The sequence below is a fragment of the Myotis brandtii genome, unplaced genomic scaffold, assembly GCF_000412655.1.
Source record: "Myotis brandtii unplaced genomic scaffold, ASM41265v1 scaffold374, whole genome shotgun sequence".
Classification (NCBI taxonomy): Eukaryota; Metazoa; Chordata; class Mammalia; order Chiroptera; family Vespertilionidae; genus Myotis; species Myotis brandtii.
In genome coordinates this window covers 7,088,861-7,104,633 of record NW_005364372.1, presented here as the reverse complement: position 1 = coordinate 7,104,633, position 15,773 = coordinate 7,088,861, and the positions used below count along the sequence as shown (strand labels likewise).

Here is a 15,773-nt window from a genome sequence, read left to right as displayed (position 1 = left end):
TTTATGAACAATAATCACAGAAGGTTGATGTTGGGCCCAAACCCTTCACCTTTTTGTGATTATATTCCTTTCAGGGTTATCATTTAATTCAGTAATGAAGGACATTTTCCATTTTGTGACCACCAATTCTCCTAATACTTCACTTTACTCATCAACATAATGAAATTAAAGGCCAAAAAAGTTACATTCTGAAATAATACCTGAAATTTGCTGTTTTTTCCTCTAACAGTAAATTAGAAAGGTAGGATAATAAGGAACCAATCTGGCCATTATGATTCTATGTGGTCCATAACTACATTAGTTTACCAAACTTATTACCTGAGTATATGCCACTAACGATTTAGGCCTTAGAAGACAAGTTATGCATTTATTTTTTTATTCACATTTCTCAATTGATATCAGCTAATCATTAAGTGTTCTTGCTTCATAATTCTGTTCCTATGGTTTGTCTTCAACACTTATCAAAAGTTAGCTGTTCCTTTTTCTTTAACCCCTAAAATCTCTCAATAAAACTAAGTCAATTTCTATTGTAACCCATTTCCAGAACTTTTATTTCTAGTGTCTATATATTTTGGTAGACCTATTTGTTACAAATCTTTTTCAAATATATCTTTCCTTGCTATCTTTGCTCTCTGTCTTGGCTTTTCCACTTGCTATAAATGTAACGGGGAAACGGCAACCCGAGGAACTGAGAAAATCTAGCTAATGAATGGAATGGAATGGAAAAATAGACTTTTTAACCTGCATTCTTGAAAGTAAGTACAATTTTCGTGAACTGTGTTTTAAAGGTTATAAGATACTGAGACCTGAAAATAATAAGTTTTTTTTAATGTATCTTGCAACTTTTCTCTTCTCTTCAAGTACTTTCTTTCATCTTACTTTTTTTTTTGTATCCACACTATGTTCAGTAACTTCTCCATTGGTTTCTAAAGTTGTGTTCCAACTCTCCTTTTATATTGTATTAAAATAACTCAAACTTAACTTTATACTAATATTTCGGATAGTACTAGATTCCCAATGACTGACAGAAATGAAATTTTAGAATCATGGATAAATTTATATGGATTGCTCAAAACATAACTCCTTCCATGGACTACCAAAAACATATTAATAACCAAACTCAGGTCATTTCACAGTATTATCAAAGATAATTCATTTTTCTTACTTCTATTTCTACAGATTCATGTAGCTTCTTGCAGGTTGCTGAGAAAGTTTCAGATGTTCCAAACTCAAAATACCAAAATTTGTTCTTCATTCTGAAAAAGAAAAGAACAAGCCATTTGGGCAATTATGAATAACAGAAAGGAATTTTTATATGAGGTAGCCCTGTCTTGTGTTATAATATAAGTGTTAGAAAAGGTTTGAGGACATGTATCATCCATACCGTAACAGATGGCCACATAATTTTCAAAGCTTAAATGTTGGTGTCAAATTGTATGATTGTCCCTGAGGGAATTACAAGAATGTATTGATCTGACAGATTCAAGTATATCTTTGACTTTTCTATATATTAGTTGCTCAGATTTTAATATATTATTTTAGTGCTTATTATTCTTAGCTTGTTCTTGGATGACTTCATTTTAGACCAGCCACTCATAAAGAGAAAAATGTCTTGGCTTTACATGGGGAAAAAAAGAAACTAAGTAAAAATGTTAAGATTTTTCTAGATGGCTATGTATTCAAAAATTGACATAATTGGATAGCATATTAAAATGGTAATTATCTATAATGATAAAATTTATATTGGAAGAATAACCATTCATTATTTCATTAAGATAGTGTCCTCTTTTATACGAACAATAGTGGGAAATTATGATACAGCATAGAAGAGCTAAAGATACAATATTTTATCAATATAACAAAGTTTCAAAGAAAATATAGTTTAAAACATTTCAGTAATTAATATGGAAGTAAGATATTCAAAATGTATTTTCTCCCATGACCCATTGAGCATATCTTTATTTCTTTGTGACAGTTAATTCAATTTATGATCATTTAATATAATTTTACAAAAGTTGACTAGATTTTTATGTTACCAAGTATTGGATTCAAAAATTTAATCTCATGACAAAATGCAGTTTTTAATCATACATATCCTAATGAGGTATGGATATTAGAAGAAAATAGGTAAAATGAGATACAAGCTTTCACACATAGAAACCAACAGAAAGAAATTATGTTATAATATTTGAGTATGCCCCTCCCATTAAATTATTCTTTTGGGCATAAATATTGCTATGTACCTTTCACATTACCATGTAAAACATTTCAACAATTAAAAATACCTCTGGCAAGGACCTTACTACTTAATTAAATCCTATTTTATTTATGGAAAATGACATAAAAACTAATACAGTGCTTATTATTATGCTATATTGAATATAGTGCTCTGATATGACGTTACAAATTATGAAAGTAATCTCATCCATATAGATGTAGTACTCGATATTTAGCCTCAAAGTTCTATTAATTTAATAAAACACTTCATTAGCTCTTGTATTAATAACATATTCAGACCAATAATGAAGACCAATATAGGTTTCAGTGTATTTTAACACTAGGAATCCTTATTCTTTTCTAGAGAATATTTTTTTGGGGGGAGGTGGGGTTATGGCCTGATTTCATATATCTGAGTTACATAACAATAGATGTTGGTAGTTAGATAGAACTGGAATAAACATTTAACACCAAGATCTGTGTGCCTGGGCCCACATGCAAATTTATATGAAAATTAATTCAAATACCTACTTTATAGTTGCACTTCTACAAATTTGTACAATGGCTAAAGTTATGTAAAACTAAAAATATTTTCCTAATGAGCCATCATTCTGGTGAAAATTATATCACTCAGTATATTGAGAGGAAAAGACTGGTCTGTACGAGGTGGTCTCATGACAACCTTAGAATAATAATTAGTAGACGTTTCATGACTGTTTAGAACTGTTTTCTACATTCAGTAAGTTTTCTAACAACATTTTTTATATGGCAGTTTTACCCAGACCTTTCTGGATTCATTTATTCATACATTCATTCATTTAACAAATGTTTAGTGAGAACATTCACCTCCATATGCTACTGTGTTTAGCGTTATAGATACAAATATAAATGCAATTATTTTAGTCTACAAGGAGTTCAGAATGTTGTAAGGTTATGGGCATATAAGATAATTTAAAATTTAATCTCCATGTGACATATGAGCAACATACTGTGAGAAAACACTTCAATAAATCAGCTACTTTTACCTCAGGGAGGCCAGAGTTTAAGAAGAGAAGGTGACAATTTAATAGCTAAGTAAAAGAAGGCCAACAGGGGGAAGAGGCGACAAGTTCTGAGCATTTTTAGGAGTGCAATGTAACTTCAGAGCATGCGCACTGCAAGCTAACAAGGGTGTGCTTCAGAAACATGTAGGCCAAGTTAAGGTGTTTGGGCTTGAAATTTTTAAGAATATATTTTGATTGATTTCAGAGAGGAAGGGAGAGGGAGAGAAAGAGATAGAAATATCAATGATGAGAGAGAATCACTGATAGGCTGCCTCCTGCATGCGCCCCCGCCCCCACTGGAAATCGAGCCCGCAACCCGGGCAATGTGCCCTTGACTGGAATCGAACCTGGGACCTTTCAGTCTGCAGGCGATGCTCTATCCACTGAGCCAAACCGGCTAGGGCTGGATTTGAAATTATTGATTAACAGGATGCTCACAGAAGTTTATTGGCAGAGGAGTCACATGGCCAGCTTTGTTATATGGGCAAATAAGTCTAGCAGAAATGAATAAGTGGGCTGGAATGTTGGAATGCTGGCATTGCGGACAGAAACATGGTTGCTGGAATAGTACACATGTACTATAATTAAAGGTCTAAACCAAGTTGCAAGGGAAATAGAGAAGAGGGGATCATACCAAGAAAAATAAATGAAATGGAATCGATAGGAACTGGTGATTCTAGGTTTTTTAGACTGATTTCTGCCAGACCTAGGTTATCTCTGGAAGCACGTGGAACTGCAGAGCATCACCCAACAAAAGGGCTGTGAGCTTATATTTCGACGTGTTCTGTGACCTAATGAATATTGTATTGCAGTTTGAAAATTAAATATAAATACATGAAGCTTCTGATAGCAGATAAATGATCACTCCTTATTTGTTTTCCATTCTGTCCATCAACGTTCCTTATAGCTTAATTGGGATGATGAGGAGCTTATATCAGCTAACCAACATACACCTTCGTAAACACAAAAAACAGACATTCTGAGAATTTACATTCAGTTTTTATTCACCATATGAGTTAGCATTACTGCTCATGTGCAAAAACTGCTTTAAATTCTCCATTATTACAACCATTTTATGCTTCACTTAGATAAATATATGGAGGTAATAAAAAGCACATAGAATCAGATTCCACATGACAAATTAAAAGCTGTTAAATTTTATTTTTTTTCAGCCCAACTGGTCTTTGGGTTGTAGAAATGCAACAAAACCCCACCACATTTAAGCATGTATGCTATTTATTTTTACGGCTCACATTAGAAAATGATAGAAATAATTCAAACTCAAATTTATTAGAGAAAACATATAGCTTTGGACTTTAAAAATAAGAAAATTGGACATTTAACCCACTGTGAAATGTTCAAACCAAAGTCTTATTTACCGCATTCACAGACAGAATTTGTGTTTGCAAGCATGAGAAACAGCCTATCAAAAAGAGTTATTTATACTATTATAATTTAAGTCATCAATATATTAAAACCTACTTCAGTTAATTTAATTATAAGTCTATAGGTTTCAGGCTAATATTTAAAGTGCTTGCCTAACAGAAGTTCAGGTAAAAATGAATAAATTAAATCAAATTTGCCAGGCATTTTCTTAAACAGGGGAATAAAGGAACTATTGGAACTTCCTACTCAAGTAAAAAAGCATTCTTGTCATAATGAAAGTTAACTGATATTTAGTTCTCCAAGTTCTAAACTTTCAAAGAAGTAATTTAATTTATAGCAAAGTATTTTTCTTGGAATTTTTCTTCCTGGTTTGCATGGGGTTTTGCTGGTTTGTTTGTCTTGTTTTGGCTTTTGTCTGGTAATTAATTTTAACGCAGCAGACATAAAACAAAACAAACAAAACGTAAATTGGTAGTGCATTTCCCAAAAAGAACCTAATTAGTTATGAAGCTCATTTCTAACGAACAGGGGTGAAATTGCTTCATTCATCTTACAGTACAAAGCTCAAAAGTCATAAACACAGAAATCTTTATTTCAGTGAAATTACTCTTAAAGGTCAATTTTCTCATAGGTGTGTTTCTTCTATTATTTTATATATATAGTGACAATATAGGAAGGCCATTTAATATGGATAGTAAAAAATCTTCTATTAGGTTCCTAAATCCATTTTCAAGAATTCTTAACTAAGCGATTCTATCTACACTGTATGGATAACATGCTCATTAAATAAAGTCCTTTTCAATCTTTGCTTTTGAAACAAAAGCAAAAAAAATAATGTCCTAAGTAGATTAGTTACACAGGAATAGGCATTTTTTAAAAATATATTTTTATTGCTTTCAGAGAGGAAGGGAGAGGGAGAGAGAGAAACATCAATGATGAGAGAGATTCATTGATCAGCTGCCTCCTGCACACTGGGGATCAAGCCTGCAACAGGGATATGTGCCCTTGACAGGAATCAAACCCATGACCCTAAAGTTGGCAGGCTGATGCTCTATCCACTGAACAAAACTGGCTATGGTCCTTATCTTTTTTCATTAGCTTTCTTTCACATCTGCCCTATTATGAAAGCATTTCAACCGCCATTTCAAATCTGGTATTAAAAATCATTTTCTCATGAAGAATAATGTTTCTAACAATTCAAGAACTTAATTTTAATAATAAAATTCAGTTTGAAAATTTGATGGAATACCCTTGAAACATAGCCAGAGTTTTAAACTTAGCTAATAATACTGGTGATGAGAGAGATGGCACTGTTGACTTACATGGGGTAAGTCGGTGATTTTCAACAGGTATGCCACAAGAATTTTTAAAATATGCAATACCTGTCTATTTAGTTGGAAGTATTAAACTCTTTTCCTTAGACTATCAAATAAAAAAAGGACAACAGCCAACACAACAATAGCTGTCCAGCATAAATGAGTCAAAATTATATCTAGTTTTTGTCAGATCGGCAAAAAATATATTTTTGGTGTGCCGCAGATTTTTAGTAATTTGTTTATGTGTGCAATGACACGAGAAAAGGTTGAAAGTCGTTGGGGTGTTTAAAGTGGTACATTTATGTCATAGGATCCATTCAGTTTTATTTGCTTTTCATTGCCAAGAGACATTACACTAAACCTTAATTACAGGGTTACTCATGTGTCCCTAAACGTAGTGAGGCATTACTTTTAAAAAACATACCGCAAATCAAATGGAAGGCCTGGGTGGGACCTGATTCCACCAGTGGATGAGCTGAGCCTGAAATCTGTAGCTCAAAGCAGCAGCATCCCAGGGTCTCGGCATGTTGGCAGGGCAGCGGGGCCTTGGCATTGCCACACCCAGAGGTTAGTACAGGAGTGAAGGTGGGGGCACTTGTCCTTTACATTTTGGTCGCCTCTTGAAGTCTCCTATAAACTAAATGCAATGTGTATGGACTACAGGAATAGGCATTTTTTAAAAATATATTTTTATTGCTTTCAGAGAGGAAGGGAGAGGGAGAGAGAGAAACATCAATGATGAGAGAGAATCATTGATCGGCTGCCTCCTGCACACACCACACTGGGGATCGAGCCCACAACCTGAGCATGTACCCTGACTGGGAATTGAATCATGACCTCCTGGTTCATAGGTCAATGCTCAACCACTGAGCAACGCCGGCTGGGCAGAATAGGCATTGTTAAAGAATAAGCCCCACACCTAACTCGAATGCAATCAGCAATTCAATATTGATTGGTAACTATAAATTGTCCAATAAATTGTTATGAAAAAGATTGTTCAAAGTTTGAGTATCACAATAAATGGGAAGTTTTACTACAATTTATAAAAATTATAGCATAAAGCATTTAAGTGTATAAAAATTATGTATTTGCTTGTAGAAATCAGAAACTACAATTTCATGACAATTACTATCCCTATGAACATTCTAGATGCAGAAGTAACCCAAATTCTATATCATATTTTTAAAAAGAACTACATTTTACTGAAACCCTCAAACCCATGTTTTATTTTAAAGTAGCTATTTATACTTCTCTCATAGCAAGAGAATTATGTTAATATTATTTCATAAGAAAGAAACATGGCTGTAATTACTATAGTGGGGACATTTTATAAAAGAACACACATTTTTCATGTCTCCAAACAATAAGATATAATTTTTAATGACATATAAAAATGCCTGTATCTAATGCTCATTCATAAGATATGCTTGTTAAGTCCCAGGAGGCAATGAAACAAGTCAGAGAAACTTCAGACAGAATCACATAATACTCTGTCTTAGTTTGTGAAAAAAGATGGATATTCTAAAAATACAATTTTTAACCTGAATTACTTTTACAAGAGCAAAGAAAGTTTCTCCTATGTAAGTATATGAAAAGATGCTCCCGAAGTCAAATATTTTAGTACATTTTTTTCAAATATTTTCCAATTCTCTTTTAAAAAGTAAATGAATATGTGGCTCTATGAGTAATTTTTTTGCCTATAAAAACTTTGTAGCATAATACTAATGAATTATTTTTTCTAAATGTTTCTTTCTCTGCTTGTTGTTACACACTAGAAATAATTATGAGAGTTGAAGTGGGAAGTATAAAAGCAGTAGTGATACCACATTGCAGTATCCATGCTAAAGAAGAATATACATACTAAGCACCCAAAGAGCAATAATTAATAATGACAGCAAATGCAAAACTAAACCTACAAAATAGCTAAACCATGTCCAAGCATGTTTAGAACTCAATAGCTTTCAATAATAATTAGATGCTTACTATTTAAATAACTTACAATAATTAAAGTTTCCCTAAGAAAACTATCAGGAAGATTAATTCAAGTTTGTGATAGCAACCATTGCTATTGTTACTGAGCATGGCCACAGGTAAACTCAATGAGATTTAGTTTACAAGTCACACTCCCAATATCACATGGTCTAAGACTGTACATAATGAACTGAGTAGCAGGATTTCCTAAAGCAGAAACTTGGTCATGGTTTCCAAAGACTCTAGGTAACAGTTTCTCAACCTATCCTCATTCCTTCTCTCTAATTGCATAGTTACCAAGCAATGTGGGTTTAATTTAACTTTTCATGGACTTTGATATTATGGATATGATGTTTTGAATTCTGAAATTGTTTTAATCCCTGAAAAGGAAACACCACCACCTTCCCTCTATTTTTTTAAATTTATCTTTATTGTTGACAGCATTACAGTTTGTTTGTTTTTTCCCATTGACCCCACACCCACCCCTCCCAAGGCTTCATCACTCTATAGTCTATATCCAGGGGCTATGCATATATGCATACAAGGTCCCCAGTTAATCACACACCCCCCTTCCCTCTGAAATAAGTGGTATATAATTATTATTATTTGGTAAACTTAAGCAAGTGAATTAAGAGCTTGATCATTTGGGGTGCCATAATACAATTATGTTTTTGCATTTACCAAAATGAGGATAGATTGGACTATGACTACATACTCAAGATACTGCCCACTAGGAGGCCTGCTGGAAAGCCAAAATAGGCTTTGTAGATAGCAGGGGCAACTAGCTGAATAACACAGATTTAATATGTTGAGCTAGACAGTAAAAGAATTGCTTGCCATAGTCCCTCTCTATTACTTACCAATTGAATTTCTTTATCTTCCTTCCCTCCCCTCCCCTTCTCTCCCCTCCCCTCCCCTTCTTTCCTTCCTTCTTTCTTTCCTTCCTTCCTATCCTATCCTATCCTATCCTATCCTATCCTATCCTATCCTATCCTATCCTATTTATTTGCTTTTACTGAATGTACTATGCTAATCAACTATTTAAACACCAAATATAAGACTATAAAGTTTTTTTTTAATGTTAATATAGTTCAATAGGTATATAAGGAGCACCTATTTAATTTCAGGGAAGTTAACTAAATGCAGGAGTTTCACTAAGTTTAATGCTAAAGAAAAATCCTGATTTTTTGTCCTGACTCATGGACAGCTGCTTACAACTAAAATATAAATTGACTGGTAACTCTGTCCAGCAAATATGAGGAGTCAACAATATAAATAACATCTGAAATCACTAAACAAAGCAGTTTCAAAATACAACCTCAGTTCAACATATTAAAAAAAAAAAAGATTACACAAATATTTTTGAAAAACATTTACTTTTAGCACTAAAAGTGTCAATTAATTTTTCAGTTACTATCTTTAGTGCCATAGAATAATTTTAAATCAATAATTATGTACCATTAGAACTAATTATACCTTGCTATGTCTCCTAACCAATTTTAGATGCTATATTTTATAAGACTTGTAAAAATAAAGGAAAAACTGACATCTCTCTAGTTCCTTCACACATCATTTCCCTTACCTATATTCTGTGAAGACAATCATGCTTCACAACTTAAAAAAAAAAAAAGGTTTTACTAAAACTTGCTTCTATTCTCTGAAAATTAGTTAGGTGTTTTACCTTTTGTTTTTCTTCACACATCAGCAATCCTTTTCTGCTTCTGTAACAAGAAGCAAAACTTTGCATTTTCAAAATGCTGTTCACCTTAAAACTTCTCTCACACTAGAACTAAAAAATGGGGCAATTCTGCTTTTTCCAATGCTATAGGGGAGTGGCTTTACTAACACATTCATTATCTTGTATAAAAATGATACGGATGGGAATCAGACTACTTGAGTTATATTGAAAATATTGATATTTTAATCAAATTGAAGAATTATATAGTCTAACACATGAATCAGTAAATCCATTATTATTTAGATTGCATTTTTTGGCACTGATATATATCTTGAGGGACGCAGATGACTCCCTGGAATATCATGATCTGTTTTTGTTTCCAGCCAAGATGCTGTAATTTATATAAAATATTCAGGCTGACTTGTGTATAAACTAATTGACAGATGCAGGCATTATCATTTGGGGTTATTCATTGTGCTGGTGCATTCAAGTACATGGAAGATAATTCAAAGATGGATGGTAAAAGAAATATTTCCTCTCCAGTATTATTACTGCTTTATTTTTACAATACGCCTAGCTCATATGCTATTTTCTCATGTTTGAAATTATGCCCATATAAGCAGATAATACATGGAGATGAATTCCAGTTGGAAAGACTTTTATAAGATAAAACTACTTTCAATTTGCATCACCATCAACAAACCACCACTTTTTTTCTATGTTAAAATAGTTAGCAACATGTTTCATTGGTTTTCAGAATTTAAATAAGTCATCTGTATTTTTCATTGTGAAAGAACAAAGTGATCTCCTTGTCCACAAAATAATACTACAATCTCAACCTAGCTACAGTATCAAAGTCACCACATCCTGAATATTATTAAAAGTTTATAGTCACTTATTTAGGTTAATGGCTTATAGATTTTTCCTATTCTGAACAGATTATAGAGATTGGAGAGAATAAATCATTCTCATTTTGTATCTATCAATACAAAAACAAAATCTCCCAGGGGCTCTTTTTCAGTGAATGGTCAAATTTTCGAACAGATTATAGAGATTGGAGAGAATAAATCATTCTCACTTTGTATCTGTCAATACAAAAAACAAAATCTCCCAGGGGCTCTTTTTCAGTGAGTGGTCAAATTTTCATAAAATACTCATAAGATTATTCCTACTTACATAATATGCTTTTGTGTCATTTAATCTTGGCAGAGTTCATTATTATGGATTCATGGAATCACATATGTGAGCAAGAACTCTACTTCCCATTCAGCTAGTTCCCTAACCATTTAGAACTTAATCATTTGAGACAGATGAAAACAAAAAGCAATATGAAAGAGAAAAACCAAAGAAAGAAATGTCTTTCTTTCTCCTATTCATTCACAAATATTTATTGAACCCTCTTATGTGTCAGGCTGTGTTCTAGTTGCTGAAAATTCATCAGTTTCTGCTCTCATGTTGCGGAGTCATTATTTCTCTAAATATAAGATTAGAGCATCTATTCTCTACAATTAAAGAATAATCTATATATATAAAAGCCTAAGTTACCGTTAAGAACAGTTGACCGAATGACAGGTCGACTGGTCACTATGACGCGCACTGACCACCAGGGGGAGATGCTCAATGCAGGAGCTGCCCCCTGGTGGTCAGTGCGCTCCTACAGCCAACCTCCTGTGGCCAGCCAACCTGCAACAGTCCCTCCCCCAGGCCAGCCCCAATCGGCCCTGATCAGGAGTGGGAGAGACAGCCCGATCAGCCCCAATTGCTGGCCAGGCTGAGGAACCCCATCCGTGCATGAATTCATGCACCGGGCCTCTAGTTTTATTCATAATTAATTAAAGTATTATTGATTACAAGGGTAGACTGTTTAATGGGCACAGATTTTTCCCAATCCTATATGCATGGCCCTGTGTAGTGGGACTATGGCAATTCTCCCTTCCAGAGGTAAATTCCTATCTCCACCCCATAAATCTGGACTAGCCTTGGTGACCTGGTTTGGCCAACAACATGTGGCAGAGGTGATGTTGTACAAGTTCCAGAGTCTAGGCCTCAAGGGGCTTGTAAATGTCACTTTCTCACACTTGGAGCATTGTCCTGGACCTCCATATTGTAATGAAACCCAGAATGGAGATGACATGAAGAGGAAGATCCAGTATCCTAGCTGAGCCCAGTCCTCACCTCATCCACCAGCTTTCTGTAGCTGAAGAGCTGTCCGGCCAGTACACAAAAATATGAGAAATAATAAACAGAGGTTATTTTAAGCTATTAACTTTTGGTTTTGATGTACTATGGGTAAATGGGTAAAACACACAGAATATTTATATTTGTCACACTGTGCTAAGCACAACATATACAAAAGTCAGCAAGAATTCTATAAGCTCTGCCTATAATCTCTGCCCTACAGTATAGTAGGAAAGGTAATAATTCCTCAAATGCTCACACTAACATTGTGAAAGTGCTATGTTAATAAGGAAAGGAAGGAAAATAAAAATATTTCATGAGAGGTTATAATTACTAGAAAGGAAGCCCTTTATGGCGCAGGTGACTGTAAGCACAAAGGCTTCTGTTATTCAAAACAACTGAGAATAGGCAAAAGACCCAGAGTAGAGAAATTGTTAGCTCATTGCAAGATTGTGTTGGTAGATTAGGGCCAACTATTTAGCTGCATAGCAAATCTGTCCTGTGATGAATGCTGTTAGTAGCAGTGCTGATAAAGAATTTGTATTTCTTTGTGTGTGTGTTTTATCTTTTTGATGCAATTATTTGGTGCACGTGCATCAGGAAATGACAGCAATAGACGTTCCTAAGAGATCAGCAGAGCAGGGTTTGAATTTCATTGTTAAAACTCCTTGCATATTCAAACCCTCAGAGTTGAAACCAAGTAACCTAAATAAACGTAATAATGGAAATGAATTAGAGAGAAAAGAACTTTGGTAATTGTGGTGGTATTTGTCTTTCAATTGAACAATTAGACTTTGACATAGAAGAAAAGGAATATGATAGGGCAATTAACTGTAGTAATAACCAAACAAATCAACAAGTTTCTATTGTACACAGGCTGACTCTACTGTGTGGGCAACTTTATTAGTCAGTATAATATAAAGAAAGAGTGTACAAAAATCTGAAAGGGCTATGACATTTCTCATTCTCTTTTATTGTTCGAGTAAAAGAAAAGACCAAGTAAAAGAATAAGTCAATTATTTCCAATCAGATAAAACTAGTGAAATATTTCTGTTGGAAACAAAGTCTTGCTTTCCTCTGAGCTCAAAAAATCTAGACACAGCAATGAACAATCCTAGAGTTCCCTTGTCTACTAGACTCACATAATATTGCCCGGAAGTACTGGAAAGTGACCAGAATGAGGAGGTATTTGGGGTGGGGGAGGATTATTGTTTTAAACAATAACCTCTTAAAGCAAGGCAAGAAAAGAAGAAAAAGAAAAATTCGGAATTTTTTTTTGTTATATTCAATCACCACAATAGAGTAATTTTCTCTCATCATCTATAAATCTATCATCTTGCTAATACTTTGGTAAAATCGTTTCATTGTAGCACATAATATATATTAATAAGCTACTAGACTTTTTCTAATAATCTACTTTCCACTTTAGATTTAACAATCACATAATAATCACTGTTCTGCTTGGGAATGAATCATATGCAATAGTAAGGAAATAGCTAAGAGGGAGATGCAGCCCATGAGAGATTTAATCATAGGAAATGGCTGACTTTTTATTTCCAATAACCATCTGCCCTCGTGGTAAATCAGGTGCTAATGAAGCTCAGACCCAGACTGCACAGGAGCATAAATCTCAAGAACCAAAAGTTGTGGAGCAACAGACTTCAGAAAAACAGAGTTTTCTAAGGAAATGCACCAAGATTATCATATAGAAGGTCACCATCTGCACATGTGTCACAAAAATGAATACATTTGGTAGTCCTAATGCCGCTGGCTATAACCTTTCTTGGGAAATTCAGCACTTAAAATATTTTGATCTTCTATGATTTCCTCCTAGACAGTCAACATCTTGAGGGCAGGGGCTCTTCATGCCATTTTAATTACCTACATTGTGCCTTCAATTTATAAGTACTCAATATTTAGAGGATAACTGATTGGAATAAAATTTTAATTGTGGCCCTAGCTGATTTGGCTCAGTGGATAGAGTATCGGCCCGCAGACTGAAGGGTCCTGAGTTCAATTCCAGTCAAGGGCACATATCTAGGTTGCAGGCTCAATCCCGATTCCAGTCAAGGGCACATATCTAGGTTGCAGGCTCGATCCCTGGGGCACATGCGGGAGGCAACCAATTGATGTCTCTCTCTCTCATATCGATGGGGCACATGCAGGAGGCAACCAATTGATGTCTCTCTCTATCATATCAGTGTTTCTGTCTTTCCCTCTCTCTTCCACTCTCTCTAACAAATCAATGGAAAAATACCCTCAGGTGAGGATTAACAACAATTAAAAAAATTTAATTGTAGAACCCCACTTTTCAATCAGGAAAGTACTGTAGAAATTTTTCTTATTCTTTTTTCCAGCGGACAAGGCAGCTGAGTCTAAATTGTGTGGGATTTGTGCCAGACATGAGATTAGACTCAAGTCTTCTGAGAATCAATCAATATGACTATGTCTTCTAAGACTTTTGTATCTATCATCATATCATCCTAATACTTAATTTTGTATTTCACCGAATCATTATTGGGATGATACCCACAGTATGAATCAGGACATTTTCTTATCTCATTAAAAAGTAGAAGGACAAGGGACCACCCAGAACCTACAGTATAATTAAATTCTGCATCACAAAAAAAGGATTCAAGGTTGAGGACTTGACAAAATATTGACTCTTTTCTACATGGTAGTGTAAAACATAGACCTATATCTCCATAATAATTAATTATTATATTTTAACCATTTGCAAATAATACGGTACAAAAACAAGGTCCTAGAATCACAGGTAAAGATGACATGAGGGATTTCTATTAATACTTGACTCAACCTGAATTCCCCAGCACCCAGCTTAACTTGGCTTCATCATTCTCCACATTCTACAATATATGCAGAAATCTTATTGCAGCACAAAAAGTCTTCTCTCTAGGTCTTGTAAAAATAAATTTAGAAATCTATATGCTAGAGGCAATTAGTCTGTAAACAGATTTGTGAATTACATGAGGATACTTAGAGCAGTGGGTCTTAATTTTCTGTGTGCCAGGAATACATTGAGAATGTTATGAGAGTCATGAACCATCTTTTCTGAAATATACACATAATGCACATGTAAAGGATGATGCCTAAAATTTCAGGAGTTTTACACTTTTCTTGAAAACTATTCATAGTGCCCAGAACAATGGTCAACAAAAATCCTAGGTGGTATGCATCATAAAGGACAGATTTTGAATGTAAATTATTTTTTATTCAAAGCTATTTGGTACAAGCATTTATTGTATTAAATTACAAATATATTTTTCAAACTGTTTTCATATATTTACATAAAACCCATGTGAAATAGTTTTCACCTAAAATAGATAAGACAGACATGTGTTATTACTTAATATATATTTGAGAACATGGTATGTCAAGGTGTAGTTGTGTACCCTTATGCCATTCTAATAAGAATTCACAAAATTAGAGTTGATTACATTTTATGAGTGGATTTTTAATCCTCAGTCCATACTCCACCTCTGGCAAATTTACATTGCTATATCCTAAACACAGTAGCATTTGACTTATTTAGCACCTAATTTACTGTTAGAGGGAGAAGGATGTGTGTGGAGATATGGATATATATGTATATATATCCTACAATATATTTTCACCTTTACTATTGTTTCTTTCACTTATCTTAATACAGAGCAAAAAATTGACCAATGTTTTTTCCATAATGCAAATTATTATTCCTGAAGCCAACCCCTTATCTATGCACAATTCCACAAGTAATATGGATTTCAAAGATATTTTATAATATCTAATATTGTTATTAGGTATATTTTAAAATAAAGAATTATTATTAAAGATAGGTACTAGTAAAAGCTAAATAGGAGATTTGAACTTAAATTTTTCTTCAAAGATTTCCTCTAGAACTGTGGTTCTCAACCTTCTGGCCCTTTAAATACAGTTCCTCAAGTTGTGACCCAACCATAAAATTATTTTTGTTGCTACCCCATA

The 15,773-nt window shown here is 33.9% G+C and overlaps 1 protein-coding gene across 4 annotated transcripts in view; it reads right to left on the bottom strand.

Moving 5' to 3' along the window:
- Window positions 1–15,773, bottom strand: part of DGKB (diacylglycerol kinase, beta 90kDa) — a 543,595-nt gene that overhangs the window by 165,522 nt on the left and 362,300 nt on the right. For all 4 annotated transcript variants that reach the window (XM_014544666.1, XM_014544667.1, XM_014544665.1 and 1 more), the window contains one exon: window positions 1,166–1,256. In XM_014544666.1, coding sequence (XP_014400152.1) covers window positions 1,166–1,256 — 91 coding nt within the window. The remainder of the gene's footprint in view (window positions 1–1,165; window positions 1,257–15,773) is intronic.